We start from the raw sequence: 22,076 nt of genomic DNA on the forward strand, positions 1-22,076 counted from the left end.
TTGTGAAGGGAGAGATAAGAAGATAATTGACCAGATACTGTGCGTTCGAGTGATTTGGAGATGAAGGAGAGGAGGGAGACGGGGCGGTAGTTGTTGATGGCGGAGGGGTCGAGGGACGGTTTCTTGAGAAGTTTTCACCCAGAAGGTGGAGGTTGGAGTCGCTGCTGGTGAGGATGATGCTGTCCCTGTGTACAGTGTACAGGTTGTGTCTCCATACTGATACGGTGTACAACCTGTTGCAGCACCAGGCCCAAACCCAGTACAAGGCTGTGGTGCAGTGAGGCGGGACATCCCATGATGCAGGCCTCAATATGAACAGACATGGACCAGATCATCACCACCAACGAGCATGTCACCAAGAAGAATGTGGTGAGCCACATGGAGAATATCAATATGTTGGCCTTCCACCTGGTGAAGATGCAGAGCTGCTACGAGAACGTGGAGCAGCTGAGCCTGGAGGGTCTGCAGCAGAGTTTCGAAGTCTCCAGCCCATCCATGTTCATCCAGAGGGCAAAGCTCATCATGAGAGAGCACTGTACACCTTTGAGTAGATAATTCACCAATGACTGGAGTGTCCGGGTTTCAGAGGGCTCTGTAAGACCATCCAGCGCTGCCAGAACCGATTCATCAAGAAATGTGACTATGACAGCAACATGGTGAGGAAGTGTTTGTTCCACGAGGCTCTCCTCCTGCAGATCTTCATCCAATACATGCTGAGCAACTCAGCCTGCACCTCACAGCTGCCGTGTGCAGGAGCTGATCTTTGGAGAACATTTTCAAGGAGGTGGTGCTTTTCCATCATGGTTGAAACGCGTTGCGTTTTCCTGCCGGTGTCTCTTATTATGTATGAAGTTGTACATTGTATGTAAACCCGAGGTTACCTGTGTACCAACACTTCTGGATTAAATTTATCATAAAAAAAGTTACCAGTAAGCTCCTTTTTTCACTTTTGCTTTTCCATCATGGTCATCATGATGACTGTGAAGGAGGCAGTGGCCCAGTGGAGACACAACCTGTACACTGTACACAGGGACAGCAGCATCCTCACCAGCAGCGACTCCAACCTCCACCTTCTGGGTGAAAACCCGTCCATTGACTGGGCCAGGAAGTACACAGAGCCCAGGAGGAGGTGGACAGAGTCAGGGAGGTGTCAGAGGGCGAGGAGTCCCAGAGGAGGAGGAGCATGAAGCAGGTGGTGCCCATGATCCAGGTGTAGGACTCCCGAGTTCTTCCTGGTGAATCGTGCAGGGTGGCGAGGAGAAAGGGGAGGATGAGAACAGCCAAGCCAGAGTGAGAACAGAACCAGCAATCCCATCAGTGGGTGAATGTGCTACAAGAAGCACACTAGAAAAAGTAGATGATGCCCTGCAGGGAGAGGAAAGCCAGCGGCAGAGGAGGAACTCCCACCCACCAACCAGGAGGCAGCTACAGAGATGTCGCCAGGGGGCGTGCCCGCACCACAGAGTCCCCCAGACGTCACGCTGGACTTCCCCCCACTGCTGCATGATGACAGCAGCTTCCAGTCCCCCACTGGTGAGGAGGTGGTGGAGGAAGAGGAGGAGGGGCGGTACCCTCCAGTATCGAGGCTCCGGCCACTAGCACATAGGCTCCACCCTCCAAGACAGCCCCCCCATGCAGGGGCGCCGATTTATGTCTGTGCCAGTGGGTGCCCATGCTTGCGCCCGTCGCCCGTCGCCCAACCCCCCCCCCCCCCTCCCCCCTAGCCGAGCCGACACAAACGTGATAAAGCTGCAGTGACGCAAACGCACACATTTCAGCACCATAGGAGATTTAACAGCGACCTACACACACACACACTTCACACACCACTCCAGTTCGACAGAATAGGAACAAGCGACCGAAGCACTGTAAACCACACACTCATTTCACTCACGAAGTACTTGGCCTCGGCGCGGCCGCGGTCGTAGTAGAAGTCCCAGTCGCACTGGCAATGGAAACTACGCTGGTTATTGTCGTCGGACTCGAATGTGCAACTGTGGTGGAACTGGAAGTCGTACTCGTCACGGTTGCACTGGTGGTGGTGGAAACCGCACTAGGTTTTGTGATCAAAAATCTCCTCATTTTGTTTTGGCTAGTTGTTGAGATACTGTCAGTCTATCACTCTCTGTCTGAGATACCGCTCAAGTGTCTTTACGTCACTACGTCAGCAGGGTCACGTAGAGTGCACTGACTCATGCAGCCAATCAGATTAACGGGCTATGTTTTGATCAACTCGTTTTGCAACCCGGGGCCGCCAGGCGGGTGGAGAGAGGATGCCTATCTGCCTGTGGCACAGTCAGATGGCATCTATCTCTCTCTCTCTCTCCCTTCATTTCCCGGTGGGTGCTCGGCTCTTTCCGTGGGTGCTCGGGCGACCCGGCACCCACGGTTTCGGCGCCCCTGCCCCCATGTGTTAATAGCTGGGCTGGGATAAGAAATTTGATGACTGCATGAGAGGCATATGTTAATTAAGTATACACATTAGATGCACTGGGTTATCCCACCAGTCACAATTGTTGCCGGCCATAAAAACTTACCTTTTCACCTACTTTTCCATGAAAATTAAAAAAAAAGATGATTGATTATTTCAAATGGTTACTAATGACACATGATTCGGATATTATAAGGAATGTGGGATTAAATGGGTTAAGAGAAGCCTTCAGCAGAATAGCATATATGTTGTATTAGATATATGATATATTATCAGCAATATATATAGATCCATCTTAATACTCTGTCTTGAGTATGATCTATATCTTCTATCTATATCTATATTTCTCTATCAATTGTTTAAAATGTTATCTTTATTCTGTAATTTGCTACTGTTGTGTCAGCTAGAATTAGCTAGACATATTTTCTGTGAAGCCCTCTGAGACATGCTTGTGAATTAGGGCTATATAAATAAACTTGACTTGACTTGACTTGACTTGATCTCCTATTCTGAATGTCCTATTACCTGATACTTATTTATGTATATATTTATTGTTATTTTTGTTTTTTTGTTTTTTTTGTTTTTTTTGTTTTTAGTTTTGTCACACTTGGTCTTATGCTGTTATGTTAAATGTTTTGTCTAATCGTGTTTATTGTATTGTATTCATGTAGGGACCCCCACAAAACAAATCTAATGAGATGACCTAAATTGGCAGTTTTGAGTTATGTTCAATATAATAAATCTGGAAGAATAAGTGCACAGTATGTTTTCTATCATTTAATCTAGTGATATGAGAGGTTACGGCATGATAGTATTTTTTAACAATTAACAACAATTAACAATCTCTATTTCTCATGTGTCCCCCCCCCCCCCTCCCCCAGGAAAAATGATTGCACATCCCTGATTTAGAGTGTGTGTATGGACATAATTTGACCTTAATTTGTAGTTCCGCCAATCGTTCCACCAAAATTTCTCTCTCTCTCTCTCTCTCTCTCTCTCTCTCTCTCTCTCTCTCTCTCTCCCTGCATCTGTCTGTCCCTCTCTCTCAGCAGATGCTGACATCACTGATGGCGGGGAGACTTCAGAAAACAGAGGAGCTTCCTCCAGTCGGCCACAGTCTGCTCCTCCTCAGCTTCCCTCTGACAGCAGTCAGACTAAAGGTAGAAGGAAGATATACAGTATAGAAAAATAGACTTGATGTCCACCAAATTACTAGGGTTATGTGTGAAATAAACTGCCATATTTTAATTTATTTTAGTTAGTTTTGCTCACAATACAGTTTGTTAGTTGTTTTTTGTAAAGCCTCACCTTTGTTTTTATTTCAGTAAACAAAAATGTTTTTAGATTTCGTTATTTTGTTTTCATTAACGATAATAAACTTGCACACTTGTAATGGAATATCTGAATATGAGAATTATCCACAGTCTGCTCTGCCTGATATCTGATATCACAACCTGTCTGTTCCACTATGTAATCAGGAAGCCTTTGTGCACAATAAGTGCATTTGTAAATAGCCACTCCGAGCGCCAGAGCGCACTCGACCGTAAATTAGGAGCGGCATTGTACTGTACATCTGTGCTCTCATTTCAGTGTAGAGGGTCAGATTGGATTCACCAATCAACGAACTGGCGTGGTCAACCCAATGTTTTAAAGAAGGTCACTGGGTGCCGATCCAAAAATCTCAAAATAATTAAATCAAAAGATTGGATTCACAAACGCACCCAATGTCACCTTCCTTCTTTGCTATTTCAAAAGAAAGGATGTATTGATGTTGACAATGACAACATGTTATTTACAGAGCACAAACTTTTATAAATAAATAAATAAATAAATATAATTAGCTTCAAATGACTTTCCATGGTCTCACAGGCATCTGTTTGGTGCCAGTACCTGCAAAAGAGCCTTGTAGTTTTAGTTGAGTTTTTTATTGCATGTTACTTTGTTCTAAACAGATTTCATCACATGGCATCAACAAGCATTCCAATGTAACCTTGAGGACAGTTATCAGTGGGTAGAAGAAGGATGGTTAGAGAAGAAGGATGAGACAGATCTGGATGTTATCTACACAGAGCTCGACTTCACAGACGGGGGTGTCGTACACATCAACAGCCAGCATGAGGTCTGGCAGATTGAGATGGCATCAAGAAAGCCAACAGACACAGAGAAAACAATCAAACCCAGCGACATCTTCAAACACCATTCTGAAAAACACAGATCTATAAGAACAGTGCTGACCATTGGGGTTGCAGGAATCGGCAAAACATTCCTTGTGCGCAAGTTCATCCTGGACTGGACAAAGAAAAGAGCCAATCAAGATGTAGATCTCATATTGCCCTTCACCTTCCGCCAGCTGAATTTACTGAAGGGAGAAAGCTTTCGTTTTGCAGAACTAATTCACAGATGCATCTGGGAAACCAAAGACATCACATTGGAGGCTCTTAATTACATCTTCACAGAACTACAGAAGTCAGGAAACAAAAGCTTCGAAAAGAGTAAATTCAAAATCCTGTTTGTGTTAGATGGACTGGATGAGAGCCGCCTTCAACTAGACTTTGAAGCCAATGAAAAGTGCTCTAATGATGTGAGACTTGTGACCGAACCAACCACAGTGGATGTCCTGCTGACAAACCTAATAAAGGGGGAACTGCTTCCCTCTTCTCGCCTCTTGATAACCACACGACCTGCAGCAGCCAAACAGATCCCTGGGAAGTTTGTTGATGTGGTGACAGAGGTGAGAGGCTTCACTGACCCCCAGAAGGAGGACTACTTCAGGAAGAGATGCAGTGAGCAGGCCAGTAGAATCATCTCCCACATCAAGACTTCACGAATCCTCCACATCATGTGCCACATCCCAGTCTTCTGCTGGATTGCTGCTACAGTCCTGTTGGAAACCAGTGACAGAGTAGACCTGCCCAAGACTCTGACTGAGATGTACGCAGAATTCTTGAAGTTTCAGGTAGTTCAGACAAAAAAAAAGTATGGCGCAGAAAACTGCCTTCAGTACATTCAGTCACTTGCAAAACTGGCTTTTCACCAGCTGGAGAAAGGCAACCCGATCTTCTATGAGAAAGACCTAAAAAAGAGTGGCATTAACTTCACTGAAGCCTCACAGTACTCTGGAGTGTTCACAGAGATATTTAAAGAGGAACGTGGTCGGAAGAAGGACAAAGACAAGATGTTCAGCTTTGTACATCTGAGCATCCAGGAGTTCCTGGCTGCTGTTCATGTGGTCCTGTCACTCATCAACAGCAACAAGAATGTAATGCCCATGCCAAGACTGACTTTCACAAATCTGCGGATGTTTTTCAGCAAAACAACTACAACAAAAGTCCACAGGATCGCTATTGACAAGGCCTTACAGAATCCAAATGGACACCTTGACTTGTTCCTCCGCTTCCTCCTGGGTCTTTCACTGCAGAACAATCAGGCTCTCCTCGAAGATCTGCTGACACAGAGAGGTAGTTGCTGGCTGAGAGCTCAGACACCAATGAGCTCAGAGACCAATGAGAAAACAGTCCAGTACATCAAGAAGAAGATAAAGATGGACCTGTCTCCAGAGAGAAGCATCAATCTGTTCCACTGTCTGAATGAGCTGAATGACCATTCACTAGTGGAGGAGATACAACTGTACCTGAGATCAGGAAATATCTCCACAGTCAAACTCTCTGCTGGTCATTGGTCAGCTCTGACCTTCATCTTACTCTCATCAGAAGAGAAGCTGGAAGTGTTTGACCTGAAGAAATACTCTGCTTCAGAAGAGGCTCTTCTGGGGCTGCTGCCAGTGGTCAAAGCCTCCAATAAAGCTCGGTAAGTGAAACGATAACTTAATATATTAGGATAACTTGAGTATACCTTTATTCAAATAGTACAAACTTGAAAACATGTTAAAGTTGTTTGGCATCATTACTAATGATCCTACAGGCTGAGTGTCTGCCAGCTGTCAGAGAGAAGCTGTGAAGCTCTGGCCTCAGTTCTCAGCTCCCAGTCCTCTAGTCTGAGAGAGCTGGACATGAGTAACAACGACCTTCAAGATTCCGCAGTGAAGCTTCTCTCTGTTGGACTGGAGAGTCCACACTGTCGACTGGAAACTCTCAGGTCAGGATTCCTCAATCTGCTGAACATGACCATTTGTTCTCTATTTTCTATCTTTATAGTGCTACGATTTTGTTATTCATGTCTGCGCTTGCTTGTAAAAATGTATTTTCTGTTTATTCATGCCTTTCCCCGGACCGCCACCATTCCTTATTTCCAATTCAAGGACTTGGCAAACCTAGTCGTGTGCGTGCTTCTTCCTGAATAAGTGCACAGTATGTTTTCTAAAATTTAATCAAGTGATAACTGTACAGGCAAACAAGGAAGCAATTCGGTGTGGGGATTTACTACGAAAATGGCGTTTCACATAACTATGGATTATTATTATCGCGTGGGGAATACCCGAGTCACAATATGTACATAGAGCTTTTTGGCACTGTTAGAAATGTGTGTTTTTGGTGACTTTGAACAGCTGTACCGTTTCCTCCAATTAATTGGCGATACTAACTAACTGGACGACTGTAGCTCACTGTATACTGTACGGTGAGTGATGCTAAAGGCAGTGTGTATTTGGTCATGTTTGCGGAAACTCCCAAAAAGTTTTCCTTAAAAATCCCTTAAAAGGAGGGAACGTCATCTCATATTAGTGATGGGTATTACGGCTCTTTGAAGGGAACCGGATCTTATGGCTCCGTTCCTTTCCAAGAGCCGTTCAAAATAGCGGCTCCTCATTCCTTTTTTTTAATGGGGTGCGCACTACTGTTTCTCTGCAAAACCACTAATATAATGATATGGTATGATTTGGATCAGATTTGATCTTAGACCCACCACTATTTCATTTTTCATCAGTGGACTGCAGCAGCATTAAATTACTCATACAGTATTTCCAGACCTAATGTCAATGATCTGCATTGCAACACACGGTGACACCATATCATCTTCTTATTTAGTCAGTGAATTTACTGACTAAGCTGAAAGTTGCAATTCATGCAACATACCCAGAAAGTCGGCAGATGCACTCCGCGGCCTGTTTAGCCCGTTTTGATATTAAGCTCAGTCCGCCCACCCAGGCCAGCTACAGCATGCGCCGGTAGCAATTAATGAGTGCACCCGAGCTATCCTCCCTGCCCCATGCTCCCTGCTCAGCGGACTACAGGGAGGGAAGTCTACCTTGTTTGTGTTGTGGGGAGCGGCAAGCAGTGAAATTTGGGCACAACATTAAAACGAACGGCTCTCAAGTAGGACTCGGTTCCTTTCGTTCATAGCAAAGAGCCGTTCAATAGATTCGGATCGTTCGCGAACGTCACATCACTATCTCATATGCAGTGAAGGGCTGCTCAGTCATTACAGTGAGTGTGCTATGGCTGTTAAAAGTTAAAACACTTGTTCAGCATAATGCACACAGTTGAATCGTTCGTGGGACAGGCAGTCAAAGCAAGCAGAAGTGGACTTGTTTTGATGACGGTTGATGTGTAACATTAGTGAATGGCGGCTGGCTGATATCAGCGGTCTTTAACCCGGTCACACATGCAGCCCTGCTCCCCAGTGCTCCACAGGCTCACCAAGCTGTTTTGTCCAAGCAGTCTGCTGTGCTGACGTGTTTTTGAAGTAGATGTGACTGTGCCCACGCTTCTCACTGTGATTGTCCTGTGGTCCTGAGTAGACGCAGCTGTGTCCCCGATGTGCATCTCAACGAATTATGATGAATTTCATCGATCACGTGTCTTGAAAACGATAAGCGCTGATGACCGATGACCTGCTCTACTCTGCCTCTGATTGGCCCTGATATTTTACGTTAACCAATCATCACTCTTCATGCCAAAACCCAACCATTCATCACTCCCCTGTCCTGTGTGTGTGTGTGTGTGTGTGTGTGTGTGCGTGTGCGTGTGCGTGTGCGTGTGCGTGTGCGTGCGTGCGTGCGTGCGTGTGTGTGTGGGTGGGGGTGCAGGCTGTCAGGCTGTCTGCTCACAGAGGAAGGCTGTGCTTCCCTGGCCTCAGCTCTGAGCTCCAACCCCTCCTCCCATCTGAAACAACTGGACCTGAGCTACAATCATCCAGGAGCCTCAGTGAAACTGCTTTCTGCAAGAGTGGAGACTCTCAGGTATGGAGAATTACCATCTGTTAGAAGGCTAAAGGCTGTTTAATGGTTGTAAGACAAGTGTCTGCAACAATGTTAAGACATGTTTTTAAGACATGAGTATTACAGCAACAATGTCTTAAGACATGTTTTTAAGACATGAGTATTACACTTGTCTTATAAAACAGCCTTAAGAGTCACACACATTTTCTCTGTCACACTGAGGAGCTGAGGAATATTGATTAATGTTGGACATAAGTTGTGACTAATACTGTATGGAAACTCATATTAAACTTTGAGTGCCAGCCACTTTTGGAGAACGGATGCTCCCAGTGCCAGAGTTTCAGAGCGTTTTCAGTGATTTCTCGAGGCCCACAGAATATTGTGTGATATTACTATGTAAACACCGAACACGCAAAAAGAACAAGGAGACTCTATTGTATCATCAGCAAAAAAAAGTTTATTGATACCATTTTCCGTTCTTTAGTTATCAGCCGGAGAAGATAGGTCAAAAACAGCAAAAACATTCATTTCTATCTAGAAGCTGAGATATTCAGCCTTTTGTGAAATGCAGCATTTCAAGCACATTCACTGACTCTAGCTAATATTTTCTGATGTAGTGACCTGGTGTAGTTCTGTGGAGCCTGCGTGCCCCACCCCCCTCTCCCCCACTCAGCTGCAAACTCCTCCCCACACGCACCCAGTCTATTTTCGGAGCCTCCGTTTTTGCGCCGGGCGGCTCCCGGGCGGCTCACAGCGCGACAAGGAAATGCCAAACGGGACTGCAGGTAAAGGTTTGGCCCTTCGGCGTCGGGTGCTGCCTTTCTGGTGGGTAATCGTGTGGAGAAACTATATGCAGACAGACAGACAGAGGCAGAGGAGCTCAGTTGTGTGCGCGGATTGATTGCTGTTGGCAGGCACCGTCAAGCAGCAGCCAGAGCAATCTACATGGCTCTGGGCTGCAGCATGAGCGTTTCTCTTTGATCACGGCTTTTTCAGGCTGTATTCCTGACATTTCTGTAATCTGGAGAGCACTGTCGCCACCTAAGGGTTCTGTAAAATAGGTTAGACACATTCAATAGCTCCCATATTGTAAGAGGCGATGTAAGAGGCTTAGATCGACATCCCCCCGTCAAAAAACGCAATTGACGACTTTAGTCGTCAATGGCACTCTACGTCACTAAATGAATTGACGACTAAAGTCGTCATTGGCACTCAATGAGTTAATATGAGTTTCCATACGTATTAGTCACAACTTTTTGATATATATTGTGCATCCCTGCTGCACAATATATATCAAACCGATACATTATCAGCCGATATATCCTATTATAAAATCCCTAGGCCAAGGGTTCCCAGAATTTTCAGACCAAAATATATATGAATGGATGAATGAATTTATTAAGACAGTTGTCAAAAATACAAATGAACAGATAAAATCCAATGATGGGCGGGTCGAGCATACAATGGTGGTACTGTACGTGTTAGATAACACACTAGAACATGTTTCCATTGGTCATTTAGATGTCAAAACCTACCAGTAGATATGAGAATGGATATATTCCATCGATAGTAAAAAGTAAAAATCTTAAAAAAAATGAGTTAAGTGGTTTTCATTGGACAGCGACATTATGCAGGTCAGGTGTCCTCCTCTAGATTTAAAATACATGCTACAGCATGCGCTGGGACGTGTCATCAGTGATGTTAGCTGGGGTTGTAAGGTGTTTCGGGTCTCTCAACATCATACACCCTCGCCCAGTAGACCCAGCCAAGGCCGATTAAGACCCCGACCCGCGTCCCAGAAGCAGCCGCTCACGGATCAGCCTTCCTACTCTGTCTCATTGGCGTAGCTACGGGTGCACCTGGGTGTGCCAATGCCACCCACACAGGCAGCTGGCACACCCAAAAACAAAGGGGGGAAAAATAAGGTTTTTTGTTTGTTTGTCTGCAAAACACATCAGCTGTCATGCACAGCCTGTCATGCGTAGGCTGGCTCAGACTACAGGATTTTTGGCCAGATTTATGCCCGATTTACCCCTCCTGAGAATCTGAGGAGAAATCTGGCCTGGCAGCTTGCCAAGCTTAGTCGGGCCCGATGTTCGGCACAGATTATCTTGTAATGTGAGCGGTTTACAGATCAATCTTAACCCTCCCGATCTGCTCACAGCCTCATCGGGGCCGTCCCGATCATATCAAACATGTTTGATATTTAGGCACGAATACATCATCCTGCTGCTGCGCAAGACTCCCGTCATTATCGTTAATTGACGCGGCTCCTTTGATGCACGTCAATTTCTGCTCCTATAGAGCACTGCAGGCATCAGATAGGCTACCAAATACGAACAGCACATAACCATGAGTATTTTGGGGAAAATGTCACTAATTTATATCACAATGAATGACCAATGAATAAAAAGTTGTTATACCATAGTTTTGAGCCCCTGCCAGTCAGAGGCTGTAATCTCCTACCTATCTATCAGGCAGTGTGGGGAAAAGGCATTGCTGCTGCGGGAAGCAATCCAGTCTATCCAAACTTTTGCCAATCTGATCTCATCATGACATGCAGCAGGGAAATATATTTTGGTAGCCGATGTGTTTGTGTTCTCACTTGTCCAGACAATCTTGCTATAGAGTCGCGTTGTTTACACGCTTGCTATGTTTAAACTGCCGTGAGATTTGGGGAGCATATGCGAGACAGGCGGCCAGGCATGAAAGAGAGGGAAAGAGAGAGAGAGATGAGGTGGGGTGGGGGCGGAGCGCTTTGGTCGCTGCACTACAGATCTCTCTGCAGTAGACGAACCTGCATGCCAACCAAACTTGCGTTCTTTCCCGACTAGAACACTCTTTGGAAAAAGTAGGTGAGACTTTTTTGAGATACCAAAGTGGTTTGTACATGTTGCCAAAAAATACAATTTAATTGACTGCTTCTATCTGCTAATAATGAGTGCGAAAAGGAGCAAACATTGATGGTTATGGTCATATGGTCCTATCTCAATATTCCTCTAAATCTGGCTTAAAAAAGCCCAAATTGTTTTTGAATTGTCACCCCCTGGCACACCCTTTCTTTCTGTGGCACACCCAATGTGCCAAGTCTGGCTACGCCAGTGCTCTGTCTGCAACGTTGCCTGCGGAAGGGTTGATCACGCACAATCCGCTGCAATAGAGTTAGTGCTACACCGCAATTGTAAGGCCCTTCGGTGCATGGAGGGTCTAGGCCCTGTGTGGGTGACTCCAGGCCGGGCCCCTCCTACGTAATGGTAAATGGTAAATGGCCTGCATTTATATAGCGCTTTTATCCAAAGCGCTTTACAATCAGTAGATAGTCTACATTCACCCATTCATACACCAATGGCGGCAGGCTACCACGCAGGGTGCCTACACACCATCGGGAGCAAGGAGGGTTAGGTGTCTTGCCCAAGGACACAACGACAGCAGCTGGGAGGGAGCAGGGATCGAGCCGCCAACCCTTGCGTTATTGGCCGACCCGCTCTACCTCCTGAGCTAAAGCCGCCCTGTCTACATCTACGCCTACGTCTCACCAGACCCTCCCGGGGTAATCCTCCTCGGGGCAATCCTACCATGGGCAGAGAGGACCCCTCAAGAAGGCCTGTGCGCTGCACGTCATTCACCTGCGGCGAGCACCTCGGTCTAGCCTGAAGGACCCCAGGCCGCGCCGATCTTTGCACAGATTTTCAGAAGGCTAATCCGTAGCGTTTGTGGATTTCTCCCTCACGAGAGAGCCAGGATGGGGTGCTAATCCCATCCCGTACCGGATGTCGTCTCTCCGACCGTCAACTGTCTCGTCTATTCCTAAGTGTTACTGGCCAGGGGAGCCAGGATTCTAGATTTAAAATACATGCTACAGCATGCGCTGGGACGTGTCATCAGTGATGTTAGCTGGGGTCGTAAGGTGTTTCGGGTCTCTCGACATCATACACCCTCGCCCAGTAGACCCAGCCGAGGCCGAATAAGACCCTGACCCGCGTCCCAGAAGCAGCTGCTCACGGATCAGCCTTTCTACTCTGTCTGCAACATTGCCTGCGGAAGGGTTGATCACGCCCAATCTGCTGCAATAGAGTTAGTGGTACACCGCAGTATTGTAAGGCCCTTCGGTGCATGGAGGGTCTAGGCCCTGTGTGGGTGACTCCAGGCCGGGCTCCTCCTACATCCTACCACTAAATGTATTGCTGCATTAATGCCCCACTTGGGTAGCGCCACCTACTGGCAACACAAATTGAACCTTATGTGGCAAACATGGTCTGCTCGACACATGATATACAGCAACATGACGCATAATTATTTCGTCTTCTCTAGCGCCACATAGTGGACACAGGAAGTAACATCTAACTCCTTAGTGCAGTGACGCATGAAAATTCAGAGCTGTGTCACCTGGGCGCCGTTCAGCAACGAGGGCGCAGCTGTGGCAAACCCGGAGGTGCACAAAGGGCGGCGGCCCGGCCACGACTCATTGCTGCGCAGCAAATATAATTATCTTTTTTATTTTTCTGTGTGTGAGCCTGTTTTTGTTTTTTCCTATTCTGAAAAAATGCTAAATAAAATATTTAACTAACCCGGAGCCAATCTGGGAACCCATCGGTTAAACAAACAAAGAAAGTTGTTTTTTCTCTAACCTGTGGGGGCAGCCCCGTTTCAATGTGGTGCAACAGGAACTCAAGAGGCGCGGTCTGGCTCTTCCGATTAAGGATTTATTTTCCGCTCCCTGTGTGTCGCTCTCAAATCCGTCCGTCGCTATGAAACAACAATAACAACTCTAGCTCGTTGCTAGTGTAACCGAGGTGAATCAGCGCAGATTCCTTGTGAGTCCTGAGTGGTAGCGAGTGGATTGGTAAAACTCACTCCCCAGTATAAAGGCATGTTAATCAGCTCTGCCAAGGGAGCTAGCTCTCTTGGCGTTGCGGTTAACATGTTGGACTCCCAAGCCGAAGGTCAGCGGTTCGTACCCACCCCTGGACAAGCCCTTAACATGGGTTGCTGCAAGTACCACCTACACAACGCCGTTACACTAGTAGGGCAGTGGTGCAGTGGGCAGTGGTGGCCCAATGGTTAGAGAAGCAAGCTTGTGACTGGAAGGTCATCGGTTCAATCCCCGGGACCGGCAGGATAAATCTGGGTGAGGAAAGTGAAAAGGCAGCGCTTGCCCCTCCCTCATTACCACCACTGAGGTGCCCTTGAGCAAGGCCCTTAACCCCAACTGCTCCAATGGAGCTGCTCAGTGGCCAACAGATCAGACTGTGGTTGTACTGATCAGCTTCCAGGTATGAATGTGTGTGTGAATGTGAACAGGGCGCTCCTGAAAAAGAGAGCATTGCTCTCAGTGAGACTCCCCCTGTATAAATAAAGAAAAAGGAAAAGAAAAAAAAAGTAGCAAGTAAAAACTTGCTACAGTATATGCTGAAAATGGTCAGTTTTGACTACACACCGGTCACGTTCACTTCATTTTGATCGGGTAAAGCGCAGCATGTGTGCGAGCGCACTGTTGCACCCCTTTTGACGGAGCCTGCTGACAGATTTTCGATGTAAGTCGAAAGTCTGTCTCGAGAGATGAACCCGGAGCTAATATTAAAGTGAATGGAGCGGGCAGGGTAAGTCCCACTATAAACCATCATATCTGTGTCGTTTCACCTTTGATTGAAAAATGCTTCCACCAGATTAAAGAAAACACATTATGTGATTTTGACTGATGCCCCATTCGGTCATGTATTAGTATGTATTAGTAATGTATTAGTTAGCTAATCTAGCTCTATTTTGGACCAAACAGGGGCTTGAGTTGAGTTATCTGTTTGGAGACCAATAATAAGAAAAACAAATGCATTTACATATTACACATACATTTACATAAAAAAACATCAGTCAACATCACATAATGTCTTTTATTTAATCTGGTGGAAGCATTCTTCAATAAAAGGTGAAACAACACCGATATGATGGTTTATAGTGGGACTTCCATGCCTGCCCCATTAACTTCAATAGAACTGGCCCCCAAAAAATTGAACAGACAGCTCGGGTTTAGTTGTCAGTAACATGACAATAAGAATCTAAATTACTATGCCTTTTGCCATTGTGTGTTATCTGCAGAATAAGCAGCCATGCTTTCGGTTCTATAAAAGCCTTTGTTTATTTTTTGTATTGAGTCACTTTACTATTTAGTAAAGTGTTTTAAAACACTCATATCATATTATATAAGAAGTGTGCTTTGTGTTCACAATAGTGATGTCAGTTAGATTTGGTTAGGTCAAAGCTATGCGATATTAAATCATCCATCTTTTCTCACTACATGTGCCTTTCTTACCCCATGGTGTGCATAAACTACAGGTTACAAACTACTTCCTTAAATACAAAAATGTGAAATTATTACCGGTTATCATATCAGTTATCAGCCAGGAGAAGCAGATATTTATCGGTTATCGGCCAGGAGAAGCAGATATTTATCGGTTAGCGTATCGGCTGAAATAAATCCATATCGTGCATCCCTAATTGAAGGTTATTAAATGTCCATGTTTCCATCATCAAAGAAAATCTGCTGATATGACTTTGTTTACCTCCCCAGTGTGGACCATGGTGGAGAGCAGTGGTTGAAACCAGGTCTGACGAAATGTAAGTGTGTATTTAGTTTGATTCATGAAAACAAAGGAACACACATTGAACTATTTAGATAGAAAGTCCTTTCACACAGCACAGTATGTGACATCATTCACAGCCTACTGTGAATTAATTGATGTTAAACCTTATGTATGCCACATCAGAGATTGGTTGCTTCTTCTTGTAATTTAAATCAATAAATGAATATGCAATTATCACACACATTCAAGTACTGTTTTAAGCTGTTCCAACTCCTTTACCTGGTACGTGGTACATAATTCTGCACGCCAAAACAACCGACACGACACAAGAACTGTTTCTTCCCAGAGGCACTCTCATCACTCTGATGAACACTTAAACCAGTCACTTGAACACTTCCCTAAACACTTCACCAACATCACTGCTATTGAGCAGGCAGCTCTTTAGCAGCTCTGTGGGAAACCCGTGATCTCGCTTGAGCTGCGCAAGAACCAAGATGGCAGCGGCCAAAACGTCAAAATAGAGGCTTCAAAACGCTAATCCACAAACCAGTGGGTGAAGCCACCGTGACTCGTCCATATTTTTATATGGTCTATCCTCTGGGTACAGCTAATCTGCTAGTCTCAGAAACCCAGTTGTATTCACAGTAGGCTAACGTTAACAACTTAAATAGCAAATTATTTCCGGGAATTCATCTTCTTGGCATAGAAAAAGATTATAAACTCACGCCGCAGTGCAATGCTGGTGCAACAGGAGGTGAATAGACGGGTCCTCGTGCGAGAGAGAGTAAGCGCGCGCAGGGGGGTATAAGTTATTACATAACTAATAACTTATACCCCTATAGGGCGAATCAGCCTGACGTCACTGCCACCCAAAAATGCGTAACCCCATGGCAGTTAACTAGTATGAGTTGTGGCAAACAAACGTTAATATCTCAAACAGTATACATCACATCACTTATATTTTGACATTCTGAGAGAGTTTGATGTATAATATTATGCATGTCGTGTTAAAGTTGTGTGAACAGAAATTGTAAACACGGTCAGCCGGCTAGAGTCAGACACTCAAGCCTCCCAAAGCTCACGCTCCATAGGGTTCCATTGCCATTGCCACCCAGTGACGCGGTTTGTTTAACAAAATGCTGCTCGGCTGATCCCTTGTATAGCCGAGTGGTAGCTTGGGGTCATTTTTTGAAGATTTCGGAATGGGGTGAATAACACTTTTGTGCCAAGTCAAGTCAAGTTTATTTATATAGCCCTAATTCACAAGCATGTCTCAGAGGGCTTCACAGAAAGTATGTCTAGCTAATTCTAGCTGACACAACAATAGCAAGAATATACAGAATAAAGATAACATTTGAACAATTGATGGGGAAATATAGAAAATATAGAAATGAAGAGAGAGCAGAGGAGAGAGCAGGAGAAGGGGGAAGAGCAGGGGGAATGTGAGAGAGTGATGGGGTGGGGAGGGAATGGGAGATGTTGGAGGGTATAGGAGGTGGGGAAGGAGCAAGAGGAGAGAGCAGGAGAGGGGTAAGGGGGGGAGGGGGGGGGTGTGGGGGAGAAGAGAGCAGGGGGAGGGAGGAGGTGGGGAGAGAAAGGGAAATGTGGGGGAGGAGAGAGCGTAAGGAAGAGTATGGGAGTATAGAGGAGTGTGGGAGACTATACGGAGAGAACAGGGAAGGGAGGGCTAACTGACACAACATTAACAAAGTGCAATAGTAGTAATAGCATATCGAGCAATTATATGATAGAGAAATATAGACACACATCTTGCAAACGGACATATGTCAATTTCTTAGCAACCAAGCTATGCCTAATTTAATTGGCTGCAAGCCTTTAGTAGTGAGTCCCCCCGCCAAACAAACACATGCTCACATACAGAGCTTGTGGGTGCCTTGCTTCAGGGAAGAATGGGTGCCATGCCCCAAACAGTGGCGAAATACTAAGAGTAGGGGTGCCATGCTTTAAATAGTGGCGAAATATTGGAGGGGATAGAGTGGGTGCCATGCTTTGGAGTAGAATGTGTACTATGCTTTAGAGTAGTGGGGGAAGGGGTGAAGAGGAGAAAGCAGGAGAGTGGAGGAGGGAGGGAGAGTGGGGGGATGTGGGGGAGGAGAGGGAGGAGGTGGGGAGAAAATGAGAAATGTGGAGGAGGAGAGAACAGGGAAGGAGAGGTGGGAGGGTGCAGGGGAGGGAGAGCAGGGGAGGGAGAGCAGGGGGAATGGGAGAGAGGGGAGAGCAGGAGGTAGCAGGGATTCGGGAAAATAGGGGAGAAAAGGAGAAGGAGAAGGAGCAGAGGAGGGGAGAAGGAGGAGAGAGCAGGAGAAGGGAGGGGGAAGCAGTGGGATGTGGGGGAGGAAAGAGCATGGAAAGAGAGGAGGTGGGGGGGGAATGGGAAATGTGGGAGAGGGGAAAAAGGGAAAGGGGAAGAAGGGGAGGAGTGGGGGAAGGGGGAAAGAGAAAGAGAGGGGGGGGGGAGAAGATCAGACAAACTGACTACTCTAAACATTAACCAGAGCTAACTGAGACATAGGGGATCTAGCTAATCTACAGCCTAATCTGGCCTATCCTACTCTGCTCTAGTCTGATCTTTGCCTGAACACTATAACAGGTCAGCCTTAGGCTGTAGCTAATCTATCGCCTACCTAAGCTATTCTAAACCAACCGGCAGCCCTCGACCAGTGATGAAGAGCACCGATGCCCCCGCCCACATAAGGCGTGGGAGAGAAGGCCAGGCCGGGACACAGCGGCGCCCCCTCACCCCCAGTGAACGCAAGAAAACCTCTCCACCATATGGTGGCAATCCACACATGGATCGCCACATGGATTGCCTCAGTGACTTGGCTGAGGAGGAACCTTGTGAGGTTGTTGTGCTGTAGGGGCCCAGCAGTGGACCCCCATCCGGGGACTCCCCTCCGAGACAGGCCGAGAGATGCCGGGCTAAACCATGTACAGAGTTTTCCGATAATGAAACTCTGTAAATGGTTTATTATGGAAATAAAATTTACAGAACAGAAAATTGAAAATGTAAAAAGGAGTCCAACAAAAGGGGTGCCACTGTGCCGGAATGGTACCACTATCGAAACAAAACTGAAATAACTAAAATAAAATGTTACAACCTTGGCGACACCTCATTAGTAATTTAATCTATTCAATTAGTAGGTAGGTTTTTTCCCTTAAAAAAAAAATGGAAACAGAGACACAGAGCACACTTACTCCCTTTGATGATGATATGATAATGATGATGATGATGATGATGATGATGATGATGATGATGATGAGTGAATACAGTCACACAGTTGATCATACCAGGCATCCAAAAGCGTTTGGCTACCTTTAGTGCAGCCCAGCTGCCTCTGTGGTGCAGATTTTGTAGTGCACTGCCTCCTTGGCCAAATAGGATCTTACTTGAACTTTTGAAAATAATGGTCGGGGAATTTATACCTATCACCCAGTAAAGAGAAGCCCTCTGCCCCAGTCTCTCAATAAGTTATAAAAACTAACAATTATTTATAGTCCATGGGCCAAGGCAAAAATCGGTACCACCTGAGGTGACCGCACGATTTTGTTATTTTTGTCTTCCTACATGTCTCTAGTTTATATTTTGGTATGATAACCCTGCCGATTTGGTAGCTTAAGGATAGTTATCACTCTGTAAACAAACCTACCCCCATATACATTAAATGACAAAACCCTGATTTCTGTGTATTAGTACAGATGATATGTGAAAATGATGTTCCCTTTTTCGTAAAAGCATGAAACTTGGTAGGCTTATAGTTTGGGCCCATGTACATTTTCAGAAATTGAGCCATCGCAAAAATGCCTTGTGGCGGCCATTTTAATTCTGCCATAAGCAAATTCTGTAGTTTGCATCATATCTCCTGAACCACACATGCTAACACTGAAAAGGAGATGTCTATCCCAACGTTTTCATGGTCAAGGATTACAATGATACCATATAGAACATCATAAACTGTTAAAGTGACTAATCAATGGTGAATTCGATGACGTTGTGAGAAGGAAATGACAGTATCTGATAACGATGCTATAACTTCAAAGCCATGACCATTATCTGGCTAAGATGTTTTGATGAGTGATTTGACTTATTATAGACCTTTTGTTAAAATAGCGCCCAGGTCCCTCCTAAAGATCCTGGGATTTTCTTTACCAGATGGCCAAATCCAAGATGGCCACTGGCACCATGTTGAAAAATTGAAGCACATAGAATAATGTATGAAGACACTTTTCGGTGTAAGTCAACCACGAGGAATCCGATTCTGACATCAGTTTGACATTATGGCAACATTTTGAACCAGAATTCCAAGATGGCTGCCATCCAGTATTGTGGAAATGTAACTTTTGAATGGGAAGGTATACTGTGCGTTTGGGGTTTACCACAAGGAAGGAGATTAACAATGGTGGATGTTTTGGGAGTCATTTCAGAATTATGTTAACTGAAAAGATGTTAATGTCAACACCCATTTTACCTTGGTACTGCTGTACCAACTACCCCCAGGATTTCTTGCAGTACAATATTTAATGAATGTATGACAAGAGAACTAAAATAAGCTCTTTTTATTAGCTGTAACTTGAATAATTGAATAATGAAACCACTTAAAACATGGCATATGATCAGATTGAATTCTGCCTCGCTATAGATTCTGAATCATTAGATTCCGCTCATCATCTTTAGCCAAGTAGGCTATGCTGTGTCATACCGGTCGATCACACAGATGATATGTCAACATCACCATGGCGGGCAAGGATAATGGATGACACCTTGTGGACATAGTCCGACCACTTGTATGGGGTGCCATCTTGTGTCTGCCGATCTCTTGCAGATGGAGTTGCCATCCTCTAGATCATGCCCATGTCAACGAGAGTGATGTAGGGTTCTCAGATTGGAGATAGAGCTTCTAGATGAGCTTGCTCTTCTGCGTCTTCCTGTATGTGCTGTTGGAGTTGAATAAGGCCACACATTCATCAAAAAGACAATGTTCCAGCAACTCGTGGAGGTTTACAAGTTGACCACAACCAGGTCAATCACTGCCTTGGAGTGCTCCACTCCATCTCAGCAGCTCCTACCTTGAGTTCCTCCCCAGGTAGTCTTGCTTGCCAGACTCCCTCCCTACAACGGCAGAGTCTGGCTGCTAATACCTCCACCCTGGTGGAAAAAGGCTCTGTTTACCTTTACAACTATCCACCAAAAGTATCAAGCAGGCCTGCTTTATTGCACAATCCAGATCCAACCGTTTTCAGCATGTAGCAACGAGCTAGCATTGTTGATGTTGTTGTTTCACAGTGGCACAGGTATTGGAGATAGACAGATTCGACACGGAGGGAGTGAAAACGAAATCCATAAATGGTCGCCACCAGTCAGTCAGAGCGGGTTGGAGCATGCATGCAGGGAGGAGGGTGGAAGATGATTGTGATGCTGCAGACGCAAAGTGCCGCTGTGTGTAAATTCAGCTTGAGCAGGACCCTGGCCATTCACACCAGATGCACTGCTTTGCTCCATGCCGGTGACAACTTGTACTGACTTCCTATCTGGCTTCACACAATCACTCGCGGGTCTCACACAAAAATAGATCAGACACTGAAACAATCTCTGCATGGGGCGAGCCGGCTGCTGCTAAAATTGGGTATTAGCAGATAATTCAGTGAGGCAATCAACTATAACTCACTGAGAAACTTTTATCACATCGCAAAGAGGGAAATTAATTGAGAAAACTTGTTGGACAATGGACATAGGCTATTCACCTTCACCTATCCCATAGTCTCGCTGGCCAGCCTCCCTTCCCTTCCATGAGAGTCTGGCGCCGCAGGTCTCCATAGTGGGATTGCGATGGGGGGCGCTTAGCGGCAGTGCCCTTGGAAAATAGTTTCCAACAATCCAACTTGCCCTTTTCAGCGTGTAGCAACGAGCTAGCGTGTAGGTTTCTGCCGTTAGCTTGCTAGCTAGTTAGCGTTGTTGTTTTCACTGAGGCGGCAGGGCACTATTTACAGCGACATACAGGGAGGAGGGAGTGGAAGCTGCTCTGATTGACGTGGTCGGAGCCAATGACAGAGTTTGTAATAAGCCGGGAGCGGACATCCGGCAGCCACTGAAACAGTCGCTCCAATGGGAGAGCAGCTGTAGAGCAGGGGAGGGCTTATCCCAGTTGCCTGTTTCCATGGCGCCAGACTCCTCTCCCGGTAGGGAGGGGAGGCTGGCCAGCGAGACTAACTAAATTATGAAATTGCCCTCAAAACACAATAATTGTCATTACTAAACCATGTTTGGTAGGCATGGATTTGCAATTAAAATAGCTATAATTCACCATTGTTAATCTCCTTCCTTACTCTAAAAATGGTAAACCCCAAACACCACATACGTATATGTTGATTCACAAGTTAAGTTTTCATGCTACTGGATGGCAGCCATCTTGGAATTCTGGGTCAAAATTAACCAATGTATCAGATTCTTTGCGGTTGGCTTACACCAAAAAGTGTCTTCATACATTATTCTAGGTGCTCTGGTTCAAAAGTAAATTTTTCAAGATTGCACCAGTGGCCATCTTGGATTTGGCCATCTGGCAGAAAGTCCCAGGATGTTTGGGAGGGACCTGGGGGCTATTTTAACAAAAGGCCCATAGAAGTCAAATTACTCATCAAAAAATGTTAGCCAGAGAGTGGTCATGGAATTGAGGTTATAGCATCAGTTATCAGAAACTATGATTTCCTTATCACGTCATTAAATTCACCATTGATTAGTTACTTTAACAGTTTATGATGTTCTATATGGTATCATTGTAAACATTGACCATGAAAACATAGGGATAGACATCACCTTTTCTGTGTTATCATGTGTGGTTCAGGAGATATGATGCAAACTACATAATCCGCTTATGGCGGAATTAAAATGGCCACCACGAGGCATTTTTGTGATGGCTTCATTTCTGAAGATTTACGG

The 22,076-nt window shown here is 45.5% G+C and overlaps 1 protein-coding gene across 1 annotated transcript in view; it reads left to right on the forward strand.

The window, feature by feature from the left end:
- Window positions 1-1,433: 1,433 nt before the first annotated feature.
- Window positions 1,434-22,076, forward strand: part of LOC310782245 (protein NLRC3-like) — a gene marked incomplete at both ends in the record, with an annotated part of 29,780 nt that continues 9,137 nt past the window's right edge. The window contains 4 exons of the mRNA XM_083642926.1: window positions 1,434-1,567; window positions 4,433-6,238; window positions 6,353-6,526; window positions 8,415-8,567. Of these exons, the coding sequence (XP_083499052.1) occupies window positions 1,434-1,567; window positions 4,433-6,238; window positions 6,353-6,526; window positions 8,415-8,567 (2,267 nt within the window). The remainder of the gene's footprint in view (window positions 1,568-4,432; window positions 6,239-6,352; window positions 6,527-8,414; window positions 8,568-22,076) is intronic.

The sequence above is a fragment of the Poromitra crassiceps genome (genome assembly GCF_964638095.1).
Source record: "Poromitra crassiceps genome assembly, chromosome: 9".
In the NCBI taxonomy this organism is placed as follows: Eukaryota; Metazoa; Chordata; class Actinopteri; order Beryciformes; family Melamphaidae; genus Poromitra; species Poromitra crassiceps.